Source organism: Salvelinus alpinus, chromosome 6, assembly GCF_045679555.1.
Source record: "Salvelinus alpinus chromosome 6, SLU_Salpinus.1, whole genome shotgun sequence".
Classification (NCBI taxonomy): domain Eukaryota; kingdom Metazoa; phylum Chordata; class Actinopteri; order Salmoniformes; family Salmonidae; genus Salvelinus; species Salvelinus alpinus.
Genome location: NC_092091.1, coordinates 18,232,070 through 18,250,479, shown reverse-complemented (window position 1 = coordinate 18,250,479; position 18,410 = coordinate 18,232,070). Strand labels below are relative to the sequence as shown.

Here is an 18,410-nt window from a genome sequence, read left to right as displayed (position 1 = left end):
CTTTTGAAGAACGACTCTTCTGTTTTTTTCTATCTTTAACAGGAAGCTGTGGGTTATTTCTCTGTGATGTGCAATGGGTCTGCTGCTATTATTTTAGGGTTGAGGGTTTAGGGTTTATATAAATAGGGGAGATTTGGAATTTGGTATTTTATTAGGATCCCCATTAGCTGTTGGGAAAGCAGCAGCTACTCTTCCTAAAGATGAAGTCTTCTGTCTGTGTGAAATGATAGCGAGAGAGTCATATGCCTCCTCTTTCTTTGTAGTCATTGCACGCTCTAGTCTTGATCTGACTACGTGTTGTAATGATTGATGTTAAGGACAGATATCATTTTAGTTTGATTCACACCTGCAATGTAACATGTGTAAATAATGTAAAGAAATACATGTAACACCTATACATGGTCTACTGCACATTACAAGTGACATACTCGACTCTCTATCTGCATTTCCTCTGTTGTAGGAGCTGATCACCACGCTGTACATCGGCTTCCTGGGGCTGATTTTCTCCTCCTACTTTGTGTACCTGGCGGAGAAGGATGCTGTGGACGAGGAGGGCAAGACTGGCTTCTCCAGCTACGCTGATGCCCTGTGGTGGGGAGTGGTAAGCAGAAGAGGCTGGTGAGGGAGGACGGCTCAAAATAATAAATGGAATGGAATGAATGGAATGGCATCAAACACATGGAAACCAACCATTACTATGAGCCCGTCCTCCCCATTTAAAGTGCCACCAGCCACCACTGGTGGTAAGGCATAGTAATAGGATAGTACTGTATATAGCAGACACGTTTATCCAAGGCAACTTACAGAACAGTGATATACAGTGCATTTTGTTTAATACATTTGTAAACATTTCTAAAAACCTGTTTTTGCTTTGTTATTATGGGGTATTGTGTGTAGATTAATGAGGAAAATTTTTAATTTCATCCATTTTAGAATAATGCTGTAATGTCACAAAATGTGGGGAAGGGGTCTGAATAGTTTCCGAATGCACTGCACATTTTAGTATATGTGACCCAAGTGGGAATCAAACCCACAACCCTAGATTGAATCTCCTCTTTTTCAAATCAAATCAAAGTGTATTTGTCACGTGCACCGAATACAACAGGTGTAGACCTTACAGTGAAATGCTTACTTACAGGCTCTAACCAATAGTGCAAAAAAAGGTGTGTGTGTGTGTGTGTGTGTGTGTGTGTGTGTGTGTCTCTGTGTCTGTGTGTGTGTGTGTGTGTGTGTGTGTGTGTGTGTGTGTGTGTGTGTGTGTGTGTGTGTGTGTGTGTGTGTGTGTGTGTGTGTGTGTGTGTGTGTGTGTGTGTGTGTGTGTGTGTGTGTGTGTGTGTTTGTAAAGTAAAGAAATAAAACATACATTTCCACCATTGCGCTTGTTTTGTGGTGTGTATCTGTCGGGGTCCTCCTCTAGCTTGAGTGGTTCTGGAATACCATAAAGAAACAAGTTACTAATCCGGTTTCAGTTACACAAAGCTACTTTTACACAAACATTTTTTTATTTAACCAGGTAGGCCAGTTGAGAACAAGTTCTCATTTACAACTGCGACCTTGCCAAGATAAAGCAAAGCAGTGCGACAAAAACAACAGCACAGAGTTACACATAAACAAATGTACAGTCAATAACACAATAGAAAAGATAAATAGAAAAATATATGTACAGTGTTTGCAAATGTAGAAGAGTAGGGAGGTAGGCGATAAATAGGCCATAGACGCCTATTTATTAATTACAATTTAGCATTAATACTGGAGTGATAGATGTGCAGATGATGATGTGCAAGTAGAGATACTGGGGTGCAAGAGGGTAAGTAATAATATGGGGATGAGGTAGTTGTGTGTGCTATTTACAGATTGGCTGTGTAGAGGTACAGTGATCGGTAAGCTGCTCTGACATCTGATGCTTAAAGTTAGAGAGGGACATATAAGACTTCAGCTTCAGAGATTTTTGCAATTCGTTCCAGTCATTGGCAGCAGAGAACTGGAAAGAAAGGCGGCCAAAGGTAGTGTTGGCTTTGGGGATGACCAGTGCAATATACCTGCTGGAGCGCGTGCAACGGGTGGGTGTTGCTATAGTGACCAGTGAGCTGAGATAAGGCGGGGCTTTACCTAGCAAAGACTTATATAGATGACTTATATAGAAGACTTATATAGATGACCTGGAGCCAGTGGGTTTGGCGACGGATATGTAGTGAGGGCCAGCCAACGAGAGCATACAGGTCGCAGTGGTGAGTAGTATATGGGGCTTTGGTGACAAAATGGATGGCACTGTGATAGACTACATCCAGTTTGCTGAGTAGAGTGTTGGGGGCTATTTTGTAAATGACATCGCCGAAGTCAAGGATCGGTAGGATAGTCAGTTTTATGAGGGTATGTTTGGCAGCATGAGTGAAGGAGGCTTTGCGAAATTGGAAGCAGATTCTAGATTTAATTTTGGATTGGAGATGCTTAATGTGAGTCTGGAAGGAGAGTTTACAGTCTAACCAGACACCTAGTATTTGTAGTTGTCCATATGTTGTAGGTCAGAACCGTCTTGAGTAGTGATGCTAGTCGGGCTGGAGAGTGCGGGCAGCAATTGGTTGAAGAGCATGTACTTAGTTTTACTTGCATTTAAGAGCAGTTGGAGGCCATGGAAGGAGTGTTGTATGGCGTTGAAGCTCGTTTGGAGGTTCGTTAGCACAGTGTCCAAAAAAGGGCCAGATGTATACAGAATAGTGTCGTCTGCGTAGAGGAGGATCAGAGAATCACCAGCAGCAAGAGCGACATCATTGATATATACAGAGAAAAGAGTCGGCCCGAGAATTGAACCCTGTGGCACCCCCATAGAGACTGCCAGAGGTCCGGACAACAGGCCCTCCGATTTTACACACTGAACTCTGTCTGAGAAGTAGTTGGTGAACCAGGTGAGGCAGTCATTTGAGAAGTGAAGGCTATTGAGTCTGCCGATAAGAATGTGGTGATTGACAGAGTCGAAAGCCTTGGCCAGGTTGATGAAGACGGCTGCACAGTACTGTCTTTTATCAATGGCGGTTATGATATCGTTTAGGACCTTGAGCGAGGCTGAGGTGCACCCATGACCAGCTCGGAAACCAGATTTCATAGTGGAGAAGGTACGATTGTGTGTTTCGGGTCGTTGTCATGCTGGAAGACCCAGCCACGACCCATCTTCAATGCTCTTACTGAGGGAAGGAGGTTGTTGGCCAAGATCTCGCGATACATGGCCCCATCCATCCTCCCCTCAATATGGTGCAGTCGTCCTGTCCCCTTTGCAGAAAAGCATCCCCAAAGAATGATGTTTCCACCTCCATGCTTCACGGTTGGGATGGTGTTCTTGGGGTTGTACTCATCCTTCTTCTTCCTCCAAACACGGCGAGTGGAGTTTAGACCAAAAAGCTCTATTTTTGTCTCATCAGACTACATGACTTCTCCCATTCCTCCTCTGGATCATCCAGATGGTCTTTGGCAAACTTCAGACGGGCCTGGACATGCGCTGGCTTGAGCAGGGGGACCTTTCGTGCGCTGCAGGATTTTAATCCATGATGGCGTAGTGTGTTACTAATGCTTTTCTTTGAGACTGTGGTCCCAGCTCTCTTCAGGTCATTGACCAGGTCCTGCCGTGTAGTTCTGGGCTGATCCCTCACCTTCCTCATGATCATTGATGCCCCACGAGGTGAGATCTTGCATGGAGCCCTAGACCGAGGGTGATTGACCGTCATCTTCAACTTCTTCCATTTTCTAATAATTGCGGCAACAGTTGTTGCCTTCTCACCAAGCTGCTTGCCTATTGTCCTGTAGCCCATCCCAGCCTTGTGCAGGTCTACAATTTTATCCCTGATGTCCTTACACAGCTCTTTGGTCTTGGCCATTGTGGAGAGGTTGGAGTCTGTTTGATTGAGTGTGTGGACAGGTGTCTTTTATACAGCTAATGAGTTCAAACAGGTGCAGTTAATACAGGTAATGAGTGGAGAACAGGAGGGCTTCTTAAAGAAAAACGAACAGGTCTGTGAGAGCCGGAATTCTTACTGGTTGGTAGGTGATCAAATACTTATGTCATGCAATAAAATGCAAATTAATTACTTAAAAATCAAACAATGTGATTTTCTGGATTTTGTTTTAGATTCCGTCTCTCACATTTGAAGTGTACCTATGATAAAAATTACAGACCTCTACATGCTTTGTAAGTAGGAAAACCTGCAAAATCGGCAGTGTATCAAATACTTGTTCTCCCCACTGTATATAACTTCATGGCCTGGCCCTTGCGGTCATACATACTTAAAGGGCAATTATTCTGCATTATGAATTGATGTAGAATTGTATTCTTTTTTCTTATCATTTTAATGGAAAACTGATATAAAAAAATGTGAAGGTAACCTGCCTTAATGACTACCGCCCAGTAGCACTCACGTCGGTAGCCATGAAGTGCTATGAAAGGTTGGTCATGGCTCACATCAACACCATCATTCCAGAAACCCTAGACCCACTCCAATTCGTATATCACCCCAACAGATCCACAGATGACGCAATCTCAATCGCACTCCACACTGCCATTTCCCACCTGGACAAAAGGAACACCTATGTGAGAATGTTGTTCATTGACTACAGCTCAGTGTTTAACACCATAGTGCCACGAAGCTCATCTGGGACTAAACACCTTCCTCTGCAATTGGATCTTAGACTTCCTGACGGGCCGCCCCCAGGTGGTAAGAGTAGGCAGCAACATATCTGCCACTCTGATCCTCAACACCATGGCCCCTCAGGGGTGTGTGTTTTGTCCCCTCTTGTACTCCCTGTTCACCCACGACTGTGTTGCACGACTCCAACACTATCATTAAGTTGGCTGACGACACAACAGTGGTAGGTCTGATCACCGACAATGATGAGCCTATAGGGAGGAGTTCAGAGACCTGGCAGTGTGGTGCCAGGACAACAACCTCTCCCTCAATGTGAGCAAGACAAAGGAGCTGATCACGGACTAAAGGAAAAGGAAGGCCGAACAGGCCCCCATTATCATCGACGGGGCTGTAGTGGAGTGGGTCGAGAGTTTCAAGTTCCTTGGTGTCCACATCACCACCAAACTATCATGGTCCAAACACACCAAGACAGTCGTGAAGAGTGCACACCAGCTATTCCCCCTCAGGAGACTGAAAAGATTTGGCATGGGTCCCCAGATCTTAAAAAAGTTCCACAGCTGCGCCATCGAGAGCATCCTGACCGGGTGCATCACCGCCTGGTATGGCAACTGCTTGGCATCTGACCGTATGGCGCTACAGAGGGTAGTGCGTACGGCCCAATATGTCACTGGGGCCAAGCTCCCTGCCATCCAGGACCTATATACTAGGCGGTGTCAGAGGAAGGCCCAAAAAATTGTTGAGGACTCCAGTCCCGGCAAGCGGTACCGGAGCGCCAAGTCTTGATCCAAAAGGCTCCTTAACAGCTTCTACCCCCAAGCTATAATACTGCTGAACAATTAATCAAATGGCCACCCGGACTATTTACATTGACCCCCCCACCCCTTTGTTTTTACACTGCTGCTACTCGCTGTTTATTATCTATGCATAGTCGCTTTTCCCATACCTACAAATTACCTTGACTAACCTGTACCCCTGCACATTGACTCAGTACCGGTACCCGCTGTATATAGCCACGTTATTGTTATGTAATTTTCTTGTGTTACTTTTTATTTTATTTTTTACTTTAGTTTATTTAGTCAATATTTTCTTAACTCTATTTCTTGAACTGCATTGTTGGTTAAGGGCTTGTAAGTAAGCATTTCACGGTAAGGTCTACACTTGTATTTGGCACATGTGACAAATACAATTTGATTTGATCAACAACCCAACCCTGCTCTTTTTAAAGAAAACAATCCAACTAAGTGACCCAATGCTTGCAACTCAGCAGTTGGGTCAGCTAAACAACCCAGCATTTTTTCGAGTGCAGGCTGTTTTGGCTGTTTTCATCAGGCGGGTCAAGTTTCCAGTTCAGTTAATTAAACAGTTCAATGTAAGGCTGTGGGTAATAAAAAACCTATGGTAGTCTTGTGCTAGAGGGATCTACACGCAATAAACCACCTTGCTGCTCTCTGTCTCAAATACCTTTTACTCTGCCACTATAAAGTGTCAGTTCCTTTAATTAAAACTGTAATTGTAGGATTACTAGCTGTTTTGTAATGAGAGTTAGAAAGGTTCAGGGGTCCTTGGTGCCCAATGGAACCATGAAAAGCTGTTTTTGTGTGTCATAGCCACAATGAACAAAACAGCCCTATAGGAACTTTTCTCTCCTTTGTTAATCACAGAGACTGTAAACTTGAGACTTGTGATATGCCGTGCCAATAGGTTTGGTCACTGTGTGTGTGGTGTGGTGTGTGTGTAGTGTAGTGTGTGTGTGTGTGTGTGTGTGTGTGTGTGTGTGTGTGTGCTGAGATCAGTTTGTCCAGCAGTAAAGGGAGAGCCTGTTTGGAGAGTGGTGTGTGTGCGTGTTTCCCAGTGTATTCCCTGTCAGCTTGTTTTCCACTGTGGGGTGTGCAGGTGCAGGGCACAGCTGTAGGACGGGCCCAGAGCCCACAGGCCAATGGCATGATTCATATTTCTCCTCTCTCCTCTCCTCTGCCTCTCACACTCAGACAGAGGTTGTTAAGGGAAGAGTGTTTGATCGGGAGCTTCACCAGCACTCTGCTCAAACTCTGAAAACGGGAGAGAGAGACAGAGAACCAATTGATTTCAGGGTGGATAGGGAGAGGGAGAGAGAGAGATTTAGTTTATGTTATTTATAGGGTGTTTGGTGTTTACTATGAACCATATGATGGCAGGTGTGGTGTGGCAATGACACACACTTCCTCAGAGAGAGGGAGAAAGAGTAAATAGACTGTGCCCCAATGAGAACTCAAGATGGTGTGTTTGACCTTTGTGAAGACATGGAGAGGCTTCGCCACACACTTGGAGTGCAGCGCTTACACCAGGGGTTTGAATGCAGGGGTGTTGTTGAGTGGACAATTCCACACTGATGTCAGGCCCATTGTTTAGTCATAGAATGTGTAGATGAGGATTAACCATCCCCCTCCCTCCTTCCCTCCCTGCATCCTTCTTCCTATTTACTCCCAAAAAGTTTTAAGTATCTCACCTTACATCACCCTCTTTGTATAAGCACACAGCACAAGGTCACACGGCGCCCCAAAGACACTCCACTGTGCTTCTCTCAATGTGTCACAATTGGCTCAGCTTTCAGAGTGGATGTACATGGAAATGCAGGGGTATTTGTTTTCCTCCGCGCTCCGCTTTGCCAAATTCCTCTCCTCACTGAGGATTAGTCCCAGAATCCTCTCCTCACCAAGGATTAGTCCCAGTCAGAATCGTATTCCTATTGAGTGAATTTCAACTGCTGAGTGGTGACAGTTTTGGAGGCAGGCCAATACGTGTGATGAACTTTCTCCTCATGGTCTGCTCCTTGTTGTTATCGCCAAACTGTGTTCAATGACCTCTTTACAACCAAGTAGCTCATTATTAGAAGCCTTTAACAAACGATTTTTAACTTATTTAGTACATATGTAAATGTAATAATGGTGAAAAGATATATATAACAGGAAATGATCATGTAAATAAAAATGACATCAGTGTGTGGAAACATTGCCTTGTTTTCCCTAACCTATCCCGTCCCCACTGTCCCCAGGTGACGGTGACCACCATTGGCTATGGGGACAAGATTCCTCAGACGTGGATAGGGAAGTGCATTGCCTCCTGCTTCAGCGTCTTCGCCATCTCCTTCTTCGCTCTGCCTGCAGTAATTACCCCTCATCTTCCTCCTCTTCTTCCACAATAAACTAAATAGCATAATGTGTACATAATTCATAATACACAATATTGCCTTCCATCATTACTGTGTTGTCTGTTGAGTAACCCAGTTAGTCCTCTGAGGGGAAGCCTCAGTGTGCAGCTCCAGGTCGTCCTGTGGTTTCAGTGTCATGATGCCTCTCTCTCTCTCCCTCTCCACCTCTCCCCTTCTCCAGGGTATACTGGGCTCGGGCTTTGCTCTGAAGGTGCAGCAGAAACAGAGACAGAAACATTTCAACAGACAGATCCCGGCTGCAGCCTCACTAATCCAGGTACTGACAGTCAGACAGTCAGACAGTCAGACAGACAGACAGACAGACAGACAGACAGACAGACAGACAGACAGACAGACAGACAGACAGACAGACAGACAGACAGACAGACAGACAGACAGACAGACAGACAGACAGACAGACAGACAGACAGACTCTGTCCTGTCTGGGATCTCAACAGCTGTGTATAGGAGAGAATATGTATAGGAATGAGTGTGTAGAAAGGGCTTAAACACAGTGATGACACATGGGACCTACTGTAGGCCGCTGAACCTCTCTAGGACCAGGTCTGGTCTGACGCACGCCATCTTTGATTCAGTGCTTTACTCATGTAACAACTCCAGGCCAGGATGTCAGAGAGGTTAAATTTAAACATGTCCAGGACCACTAAATCTCCTGAATTCTTTAAATAACACATTTGTTCCCTTCAAATCTTGCCAATGTAAGCTTCAAAAAGCAGTCTAGTACAAATAGATGAGTAGCAGTGTTTGTAGTCTGCACATGCCCTGGAAAAGGTGAGCTGTCCTGTCCTGTTCTCTCCCAGGCAGAGAAGACAGGCAAATAGCAGCCAGTTTATTCACCAGGAGCTGGCCATCACAAGGATCACATTGACTCTGAACATCCAAAGAAGCCCACAGCTGCATTTACAAAGAGATTCCTTATTGTGCTGACATTTAAGAAACATAGAGTCACTGAATCTACATGATGATGATGATGAGGATGACGGTACAGAGCTAAACATGGAATGGCTATATGAATGGTTATACTGTATGTGAATGGTTATATGTGAATGGTTATATGTGAATGGTTATATGTGAATGGTTATGTGAATGGTTAAATGTGAATGGCTATATGAATGGTTATATGTGAATGGTTATATGTGAATGTTTATATGTGAATGGTTATATGTGAATGTTTATATGTGAATGTTTACATGGGAATGGTTATAGGTGAATGTGTATATGTGAATGGCTATATGCAAATGTTTATATGTGAATGGCTATATGAAGTTGTTAAACCAGGAATCTACTTCAGATTGAAGAGTTTTCTCTGTCAGAACACATTGTTGCCCTTAAACACTGATCCAAGGTCAATTTAGCTGTTGTCCACCTAATGGTTAAGGTTAGGAGAGGTCTGATCCTAGATCTGTGCCTGAGTGCAGCTTCTACCCAGAGCTGAGATAATGTCCAGGTGATCAGCTCACCATCTGTGTTTACCGTGGGTAAATATGATAAGACACTTATCACACTGGTTCAGTTTGTCCATCCTCTTTTTCAGACGCTGTGGCGCTGCTATGCAGCAGAGAAACCAGAAGGCTGTCCCGCCACCTGGAAGATGTATGTCCTCACCGGAGACTACATTCTCCCCATTAACTCTGAAAACAACAACCCAAACCTCAGAAACAAGGTACACACTACATCACTTCTTCAGTTATAACAAACATAATACTGCAGGTCTATACACACTTTATACACCTTTATCCCTGTTCAGAGAAGCAACCGTTTGCCTCTGCATTCTACTGATGCACTATAGCTGCTTTGTCAATCAACAGCTGATATATCTGTCAACCTGTCTCTTGGAGAGCTTGCATCCTGTCTCAGTTCCCAGAGGAGATGTCAGAAAGAGAGCTGCCCTCAGGAAAAATCTGTTTGGTGGTGAAATGAGCCTTCCGACAGACAGACAGACAGACAGACAGACAGACAGACAGACAGACAGACAGACAGACAGACAGACAGACAGGCAGGCAGGCAGGCAGGCAGGCAGACAGACAGACAGACATATGGTACAGACAGACATATGGTACAGACAGACAGACAGACATATGGTACTATCCCCTTTGACAGTGTGGTTTTTACCTTTGAGAACTACATTAGCAATGTGGTGGTGCTTAGGGAATGGATCTACGAAAGAACAAGTTAAGCCCCCCACCCACTCCCTTTCACCATCTCAACCCCCCGTATCCCCTACCGCTCGAGGCAAGAGCCTGTCAAATCAAAATCAAATCACATTTTATTGGTCACATACACATGGTTAGCAGATGTTAATGCGAGTGTAGCGAAATGCTTGTGCTTCTAGTTCCGACAATGCAGTAATATCTAATAAGTAATCTAACAAATTCACAACAACTACCTTATACACACAAATGTAAAGGATGAATAAGAATATGTACATATAAATATCTGGATGAGCAATAGCCGTGCGGCATAGGCAAGATGCAGTAGATGATATAGAGCAGTATATACATATGAGATGAGTGATGTAGGATATGTAAACATTATTAAAGTGGAGTTATTTAAAGTGACTAATGATAGGCATAGGCAAGATGCAGTACTGTAGAGGGTATATAACAGTATATACAGTACATATGATATGAGTAATGTAGGATATGTAAAAATTATTAAAATGACATTATTTAAGTTGACTAGTGATACCATTATTAGGTCCATTTATTAAAGTGGCCAGAGATTTGAGTCGGTATGTTGACAGCAGCCTCTCTATTTTTATTTTTTATTTTTTTATTTCACCTTTATTTAACCAGGTAGGCAAGTTAATAAGAACAAGTTCTCATTTACAACTGTGACCTGGCCAAGATAAAGCAAAGCAGTTCGACACATATAACAACACAGAGTTACACATGGAGTAAAACAAACATACAGTCAATAATACAGTAGAAAAATAAGTCTATATACAATGTGAGCAAATGAGGTGAGATAAGGGAGGTAAAGGCAATAAATAGGCCATGGTGGCGAAGTAAATACAATATAGCAATTAAAACACTGGAATGGTAGATTTGACCGTAGATGAGTGTGCAAAGTAGAAATACGAGGGTGCAAAGGAGCAAAATAAATAAATACAGTAGGGGATGAGGTAGTTGTTTGGGCTATTTATAGCTGGGCTATGTGCAGTGATCTGTAAACTGCTCTGACAGCTGGTACTTAAAGCTTGTTAGTGATGGCTGTTTAACAGTTTGATGGCCTTGAGATAGAATCTGTTTTTCAGTCTCTCGGTCCCAGCTTTGATGCACCTTTACTGACCTCGCCTTCTGGATGATAGCGGGGTGAATAGGCAGTGGCTCGGGTGGTTGCTGTCCTTGATCTTTTTGGCCTTCCTGTGACATTGTGTGCTGTAGGTGTCCTGCAGGGCAGGTAGTTTTCCCCCGGTGATGCGTTGTGCAGACCGCACCACACTCTGGAGAGCCTTGCGGTTGAGGGCAGTGCAGTTGCTGTACCAGGCGGTGATACAGCCCGACAGGATGCTCTCGATTGTGCATCTGTAAAAGTTTGGGTATGTTTTAGGTGACAAGCAAAATTTGTTGCGCCTTCTTCACCACGCTGTCTGTGTGGGTGGACCATTTTACTTTGTCCGTGACTTCTCCTTCTCCGTGATGTGTACGCCGAGGAACTTAAAACTTTCCACCTTCTCCACTACTGTCCCTTCGATGTGCATAGGGGGGTGCTCCACGATCATCTCCTTTGTTTTGTTGACGTTGAGTGAGAGGTTATTTTCCTGACACCACACTCCGAGGGCTCTCACCTCCTCCCTGTAGGTCATCTCGTTGTTGTTGGTAGTCAAGTCTACCACTGTAGTGTTGTGTGCAAACTTGATGATTGAGTTGGAAGTGTGCATGGCCACGCAGTCATGGGTGAACAGGGAGCACAGGAGAGGGCTGAGAACGCATCCTTGTGGGGCCCCAGTGTTGAGGATCAGCGGGGTGGAGATGTTGTTTCCTACCGTCACCACCTGGGGGCGGCGCGTCAGAAAGTCCAGGACCCAGTTGCACATGTCCGTAAACACGCCAGCCAGCTCATCTGCGCCTACTCTGAGGATGCGGCTAGGGATGCCGTCTGGGCCGGCAGCCTTGCAAGGGTTAACACGTTTAAATGTTTTACTCACGTTGGCCACGGAGAAGGAGAGCCCACAGGCTTTGGTAGCGGCCGTGTCAGTGACACTGTATTGTCCTCAAAGCGAGCAAAGAAGATGTTTATTTTGTCTGGGAGCAAGACGTCGATGTCCATGACGTGGCTGGTTTTCTTTTTGTAATCCGTGATTGACTGTAGACCCTGCCACATACGTCTTGTGTTTGAGCCCCCCAGGATGATTCCGGGCCTTTGTCTCCCCCACACAAAGACACAGTCAGTTGAGATGATGTCACTGCCGCCTTTCTCATGGGAGGAAACCTTTGTGTTGGTAGAACAGCAACAACAACAAAAATTGTTTGGCATTGAACCCACACATATTGGGGAGAGTGAAGGCTGCTTCTGTCACTTTCTGTTCCGGCATGTGACTTCTCCTGTCTCTCTCTCTCTCTCTCTCTCTCTCTCTCTCTCTCTCTCTCTCTCTCTCTCTCTCTCTCTCTCTCTCTCTCTGTCTCTCTCTCTCTCTCTTTCTCTCTCTCTCCTCTCTCTTCCCTCTGCTCCAAATGAGTCATTCAGGATTCAGACCCATTCTGGTATTTGGACAGGATTATGGGCCAGTGTCAATGCCAGTACACTGTGTGTGTCATTGAGTAGAAATCATTGTGTTTCTATAAAGCAGTCAGTTAGTGACGTGCTGCCTCTAGGTGATGGAGTGGAGCACAATGAAGGCCCCGAGGAATTCAGAGACTCAACGAGCGTTGACCTCAGTTAAACCAGCACAGATTTGAAGACATGGCCTTAATCACCATGCTATAGTGCAAGAAGATTTGACTAACACAGTGTATTATTTGAAGGTTTAAAGGTGCACAAATCATTGCTTACAAAACAGATACTGAGGTTTCTGTGTTCTGAATGGTTAGAATCAAAGTTTACTGGGTAGAATACGCCATGTTAGAAAATAGAAAATCAGGAATGAATGACAAGTGATAGTGCTAAACCATAAAAACACAACAACAACAACTTGTCTAACATATGGAGGTAGGGATTGGCCACATGTGACTTTTGGTATTTGGTATTTTATTAGGATCCCCATTAGCTGTTGCAAAAGCAGCAGCTACTCTTCCTGGGGTCCACACAAAACACAAAACATGAAACATAATACAGAACATCAATAAACAAGAACAGCAGGACAGAACTACATACATTTTTTTAAAGGTACACATAGCCTACATATCAATGCATACACACTAACTATCTAGATCAAGCTGTTTTTTAAAACCAGGTTTGCTGTTTATTTGAGCAATAATATGAGATATTATGCAATAAGGGCCCTATATAATACTGTACGCTTTCTGAATTTGGGGACTGTGAAAAGACCCCTGGTGGCATGTCTGGTGGAATAAGTGTGTGTGTCAGAGCTGTGTGTAAGTTGACTATGTAAACAATTTGGGATTTTCAACACATTATTGTTTCTTATAAAAAGAAGTGATCAGTCTCTCCTCAACTCTTAGCCAAGAGAGACTGGCATGTATAGTATTAATATTATCCCTCTGATTACAATGAAGAGCAGAATGTGCCGCTCTGTTCTGGGCCAGCTGCAGCTTAACTAGGTCTTTCCTTGCAGCACTCGACCACACGACTGGACAATAATCAAGATTAGACAAAACTAGAGCCTGCAGGACTTGCTTTTTGGAGTGTGGTGTCAAAAAAGCAGAGCATCTCTTTATTACAGCCAGAACTCTCCCCATCTTTACAACAATTGAATCTATATGTTTTGACCATGACAGTTTACAATCTAAGGTACTGGAAAGTAATTTAGTCTCCTCAATTTGTTCAACAGCCACACCATTCATTACCAGATTTAGCTGAGGTCTAGAACTAAATGAATGATTTGTACCAAATACAATGCTCTTAGTTTTAGAGATGTTCAGGACCAGTTTATTAAAGGAAAGGAGGATACCTAGTCAGTTGTACAACTGAAATGTGTTTTCCGCATTTAACAATAGCATTGTATTTGGTCAAACACAATTTTGGTCAAACACCATTTTTCCCCAACAGTTTGCTAAGAGCTGGCAGCAAGCTTATAGTCTGCTGTTAGAACCAGTAAAGGCCGCTTTACCACTGTTGGGTAGCGGAATTACTTTGGCTTCCCTCCAGGCCTGAGGACAAAGACTTTCCTCTAGGCTCAGATGAAAAATATTCCAACAGGAGAACATTAACCTGACTAGGAAAACTCCTGGCCCTGAGTTTAACCAATGCTGAGTTTGTGTTCAGGAAAGCCCTGGTGATGCATTATTGTGTCTGTCTGTGTTGAACAAGCGCACCAAGAGGAAACTGAAGATGGTTCGTGACAATGGCTCCATGACCATCCTTGGAGCGAGGAAGATGTCCATTCCTCAGATCACCTTCGACCACATCGAAGATAACGATGAGAAGAAAGAGGTCCCCTTCTTTCTAGAAGAACCCAAAGGTATATAACAGAATCAAAACACGTTTCGGATTTAACTTCTTTTGGAAAACAGCCCTAATGCTGGAAACAAACATCATTATGTTATAATCCAGAGTCACCTTTATTTATTTTCCAAGTTATAGCACATGCTATTTTACATACAGCAGGTTTTTAAAAGGACCAAATAGTTTGCTATAGTGGTATCGTCCCGGCACTAGTTTCTGTACATATGCAGTTGGTCATCTTACAGATGCTCCTATTGCTTGGCTTCAAGTGAAGATAGATACTGCCATACTGGCAGATACTGGCATATCTGAACACATTGTGTGTGAAGTGGTATAGATAACAAGCTCATTGGTATTGGAATTAAGCAATAAGGCACAAGGGGGTGTGATATATCAAATCACATGTTATTAGTCACATGCGCCGAATTAAACAGGTGTAGACCTTACAGTGAAATGCTTACTTACGAGCCCCCAACCAACAATGCAGTTTAAATTGTTTTATATATATATATGTTTAGATGCCTCTTGGACCTATATGGCCAATATACCACGGCTAAGGGCTGTTCTTATGCATGACGCACACACCCCTGAGGTGCCTTATAGCTATTATAAACTGTTTACCAACATAATTAGAGCAGTACAAATAAATGTTTTGTTATACCTGTGGTATACGGTCTGATATACCATGGCTATCAGCCAATCAGCATTCAGGGCTCAAACCTCCCAGTTTATAATGTGTATTATATAGTGGTTTGTTTTAAGAGGAACACGTAGACTACTTGAACCAGCATATACAATACTAGTGCTTTCTAGGAACTGAACTTTACAGTACTTGACACTACAGTGCATTGCAAACTGACTCCCATGCCTTAATTGACGATAAGTCTCAATTGAGAGCATGGCATACTGTTGAATGGTGCCCTGTGTTGAGGTATTTTTCAGAGAAATAACCATGGGTCATGCATGTTTGAGCCAGCTGTGTTAGAAGCAGATGTCCTATGAGGAGCTTTTTCCAAAGTGAATTACCACAGTTATGAAACAGTTTTTTTTGTCCTTTTCAAACTTCATTTGACAAATAATGTATTTAAGGGCCCCTTGAAATGATGTCATGCAGTCTTGTGTTTTGCGCATTGAAAATCCATCATTTCAGTAAAACAGAGATATTGGATGCTTGGTGAGTATACCCTGGTGACTTGACTGGTTAGGGGCCAGTGGAGACAAGAGAGACAAACATTTGCATGGCACAGTTGGAGTCCTCTGTTTGAGATTCCAACAGTGATATAGAAATAGGAGGAACTCAATCCCCTTGGGAGTAGACTATATTTCAGACGTGATGATACAATGTTCTTATCCATAGCTATTTACCATTCAGTTTAATGCTCATGGTGTAAATTGTAAGTAATGATGAATCTGTGCAATGTATGTCATGTGAATGGGACATGACACAGTGGTGTGATTGACTCTCTCCTCCCCCATAAAGATAGCGAGGGAGAGAAGAGGGATGGTAGGTAGGGATGAGGACTGACTGAGGTGTTGTGTAGCTGGTTGCTCATGATACAAATCAAATCAAATCAATGATGATTGGTTGCGTACACAGATTTGCAGATGTTATCACAGGTGCAGCAAAATGCTTGTGTTTCCAGCTCCACCAGTACAGTAATAACTAGCATTACAAAATAAAAATAAAAACAATACACACATAATCCAGAAAAAGAAAAGTTATATAGGATTAGCCATGACTAGAATACAGTATATACAGTTGAAATCGGAAGTTTACATAGACCTTAGCCAAATACATTTAAACTCAGTTTTTCACAATTCCTGACATTTAATCCAAGTAACAATTCTCTGTCTTAGGTCAGTTAGGATCGCCACTTTATTTTAAGAATGTGAAATGTCAGAATAATAGTAGAGAGACTGAGTTATTTCAGCTTTTATGTCTTTCATCACATTCCCAGTGGGTCAGAAGTTTACATACACTCAATTAGTATTTGGTAACATTGCCTTTAAATTGTTTAACTTAGGTCAAACGTTTCGGGTAGCCTTCCACAAGCTTCCCACAATAAGTTGGGTGAATTGTGGCCCATTCCTCCTGACAGAGCTGGTGTAACTGAATCAGGTTTGTAGGCCTCCTTGCTCGCACACGCTTTTTCAGTTCTGCCCAGAAATCTTCTATAGGATTGAGGTCATGGCTTTGTGATGGCCACTCCAATACCTTGACTTTGTTGTCCTTAAGCCATTTTGCCACAACTTTGGAAGTATGCTTGGGGTCATTGTCCCATTTGCGACCAAGCTTTAGCTTCCTGACTGATGTCTTGAATAACTTCAATATATCCACATAATTTTCCCTTCTCATGATGCCATCTATTTTGTGAAATGCACCAGTCCCTCCTGCAGCAAAGCACCCCCACAACATGATGCTGCCACCCCCGTGCTTCACGGTTGGGATGGTGTTCTTCGGCTTGCAAGCATCCCCCTTTTTCCTCCAAACATAACGATGGTCATTATGGCCAAACAGTTCTATTTTTGTGTCATCAGACCAGAGGGCATTTCTCCAAAAAGTACGATCTTTGTCCCCATGTGCAGTTGCAAACCGTAGTCTGGCTTTTTTTATGGCGGTTTTGGAGCAGTGGTTTCTTCCTTGCTGAGCGGCCTTTCAGGTTATGTCGATATAGGACTCGTTTTACTGTGGATATTGATACTTTTGTGCCTGTTTCCTCCAGCATATTCACAAGGTCCTTTGCTGTTGTTCTGGGATTGATTTGCACTTTTCGCACCAAAGTACATTCATCTCTAGGAGACAGAAGGCATCTCCTTCCTGAGCGGTATGACAGCTGCGTGGTCCCATGGTGTTTATACTTGTGTACTATTGTTTGTACAGATGAACGTGGCACCTTCAGGCTTTTGGAAATTGCTCCCAAGGATGAACCAGACTTGTGGAGGTCTACAATTTTTTTTCTGAGGTCTTGGCTGATTTCTTTTGATTTCCCCATGATATCAAGCAAAGAGGCACTGAGTTTGAAGGTAGGTCCTGAAATACATCCACAGGTACACCTCTAATTGACTCAAATGATGTCAATTAGCCTATCAGAAGCTTTCAAAGCCATGACATAATTTTCTGGAATTTTCCAAGCTGTTTAAAGGCACAGTCAACTTAGTGTATGTAATCTTCTGACCCACTGGAATTGTGATACAGTGAATTATAAGTGAAATAATCTGTCTGTAAACAATTGTTGGAAAAATTACTTTTGTCATGCACAAAGTAGATGTCCTAACCGATTTGCCAAAACTATAGTTTGTTAACAAGAAATTTGTGGAGTGGTTGAAAAATGAGTTTTAATGACTCCAAGCTAAGTGTATGTAAACTTCCGACTTCAACTGTACACATGAAGTGGGCAAAACAGTATGTAAACATTATTAAAGTGACCAGTGTTCAATGACTATGTACATAGGGCAGCAGTCTCTGTGGTGCAGGGTAGAGTACCGGGTGGTAGCCGGCTAGTAACAGTGACTAAGATTCAGGGAAAGGTACTGGGCGGAGGCCACTAGTGGTGACTGTTTAACAGTCTGATGGTTTGGAGATAGAAGCTGTTTATCAGTCTCTTGTTCCCAGCTTTGATGCACCTGTACTGTCTCTGCCTTCTAGATGGTAGCAGGGTGAACAGGCCGTGGTTCGGGTGGCTGAGGTCCTTGATGATCTTCTTGGCCTTCCTGTGACACCGGGTGCTGTAGATGTCCTGGAGGGCAGGCAGTGTGCCCCTAGTGATGCGTTGGGCTGATGCACCACCCTCTGGAGAGCCCTGTGGTTCTTGAGGATGCAATTGCCGTACCAGGTGGTGATATAGCCTGACAAGATGCTCTCAATGGTGCATCTGTAAAAGTTTGTGAGGGTCTTAGGGGCCAAGCCACATATCTTCAGCCTCCTGAGGTTGAAGAGGCACTGTTGCACCTTGTTCACCACGCTGTCTGTGTGAAGGGATCATTTCAGGTTGTCAGTGATATGC

General features: G+C 43.5%; 1 protein-coding gene across 1 annotated transcript in view; it reads left to right on the top strand.

The window, feature by feature from the left end:
• The window catches only part of LOC139578277 (potassium voltage-gated channel subfamily KQT member 1-like), a 293,391-nt gene that overhangs the window by 36,319 nt on the left and 238,662 nt on the right, over positions 1-18,410 (top strand). The window contains exons 6-10 of the mRNA XM_071405675.1: positions 461-601; positions 7,663-7,773; positions 8,000-8,095; positions 9,374-9,502; positions 14,227-14,422. Of these exons, the coding sequence (XP_071261776.1) occupies positions 461-601; positions 7,663-7,773; positions 8,000-8,095; positions 9,374-9,502; positions 14,227-14,422 (673 nt within the window). The remainder of the gene's footprint in view (positions 1-460; positions 602-7,662; positions 7,774-7,999; positions 8,096-9,373; positions 9,503-14,226; positions 14,423-18,410) is intronic.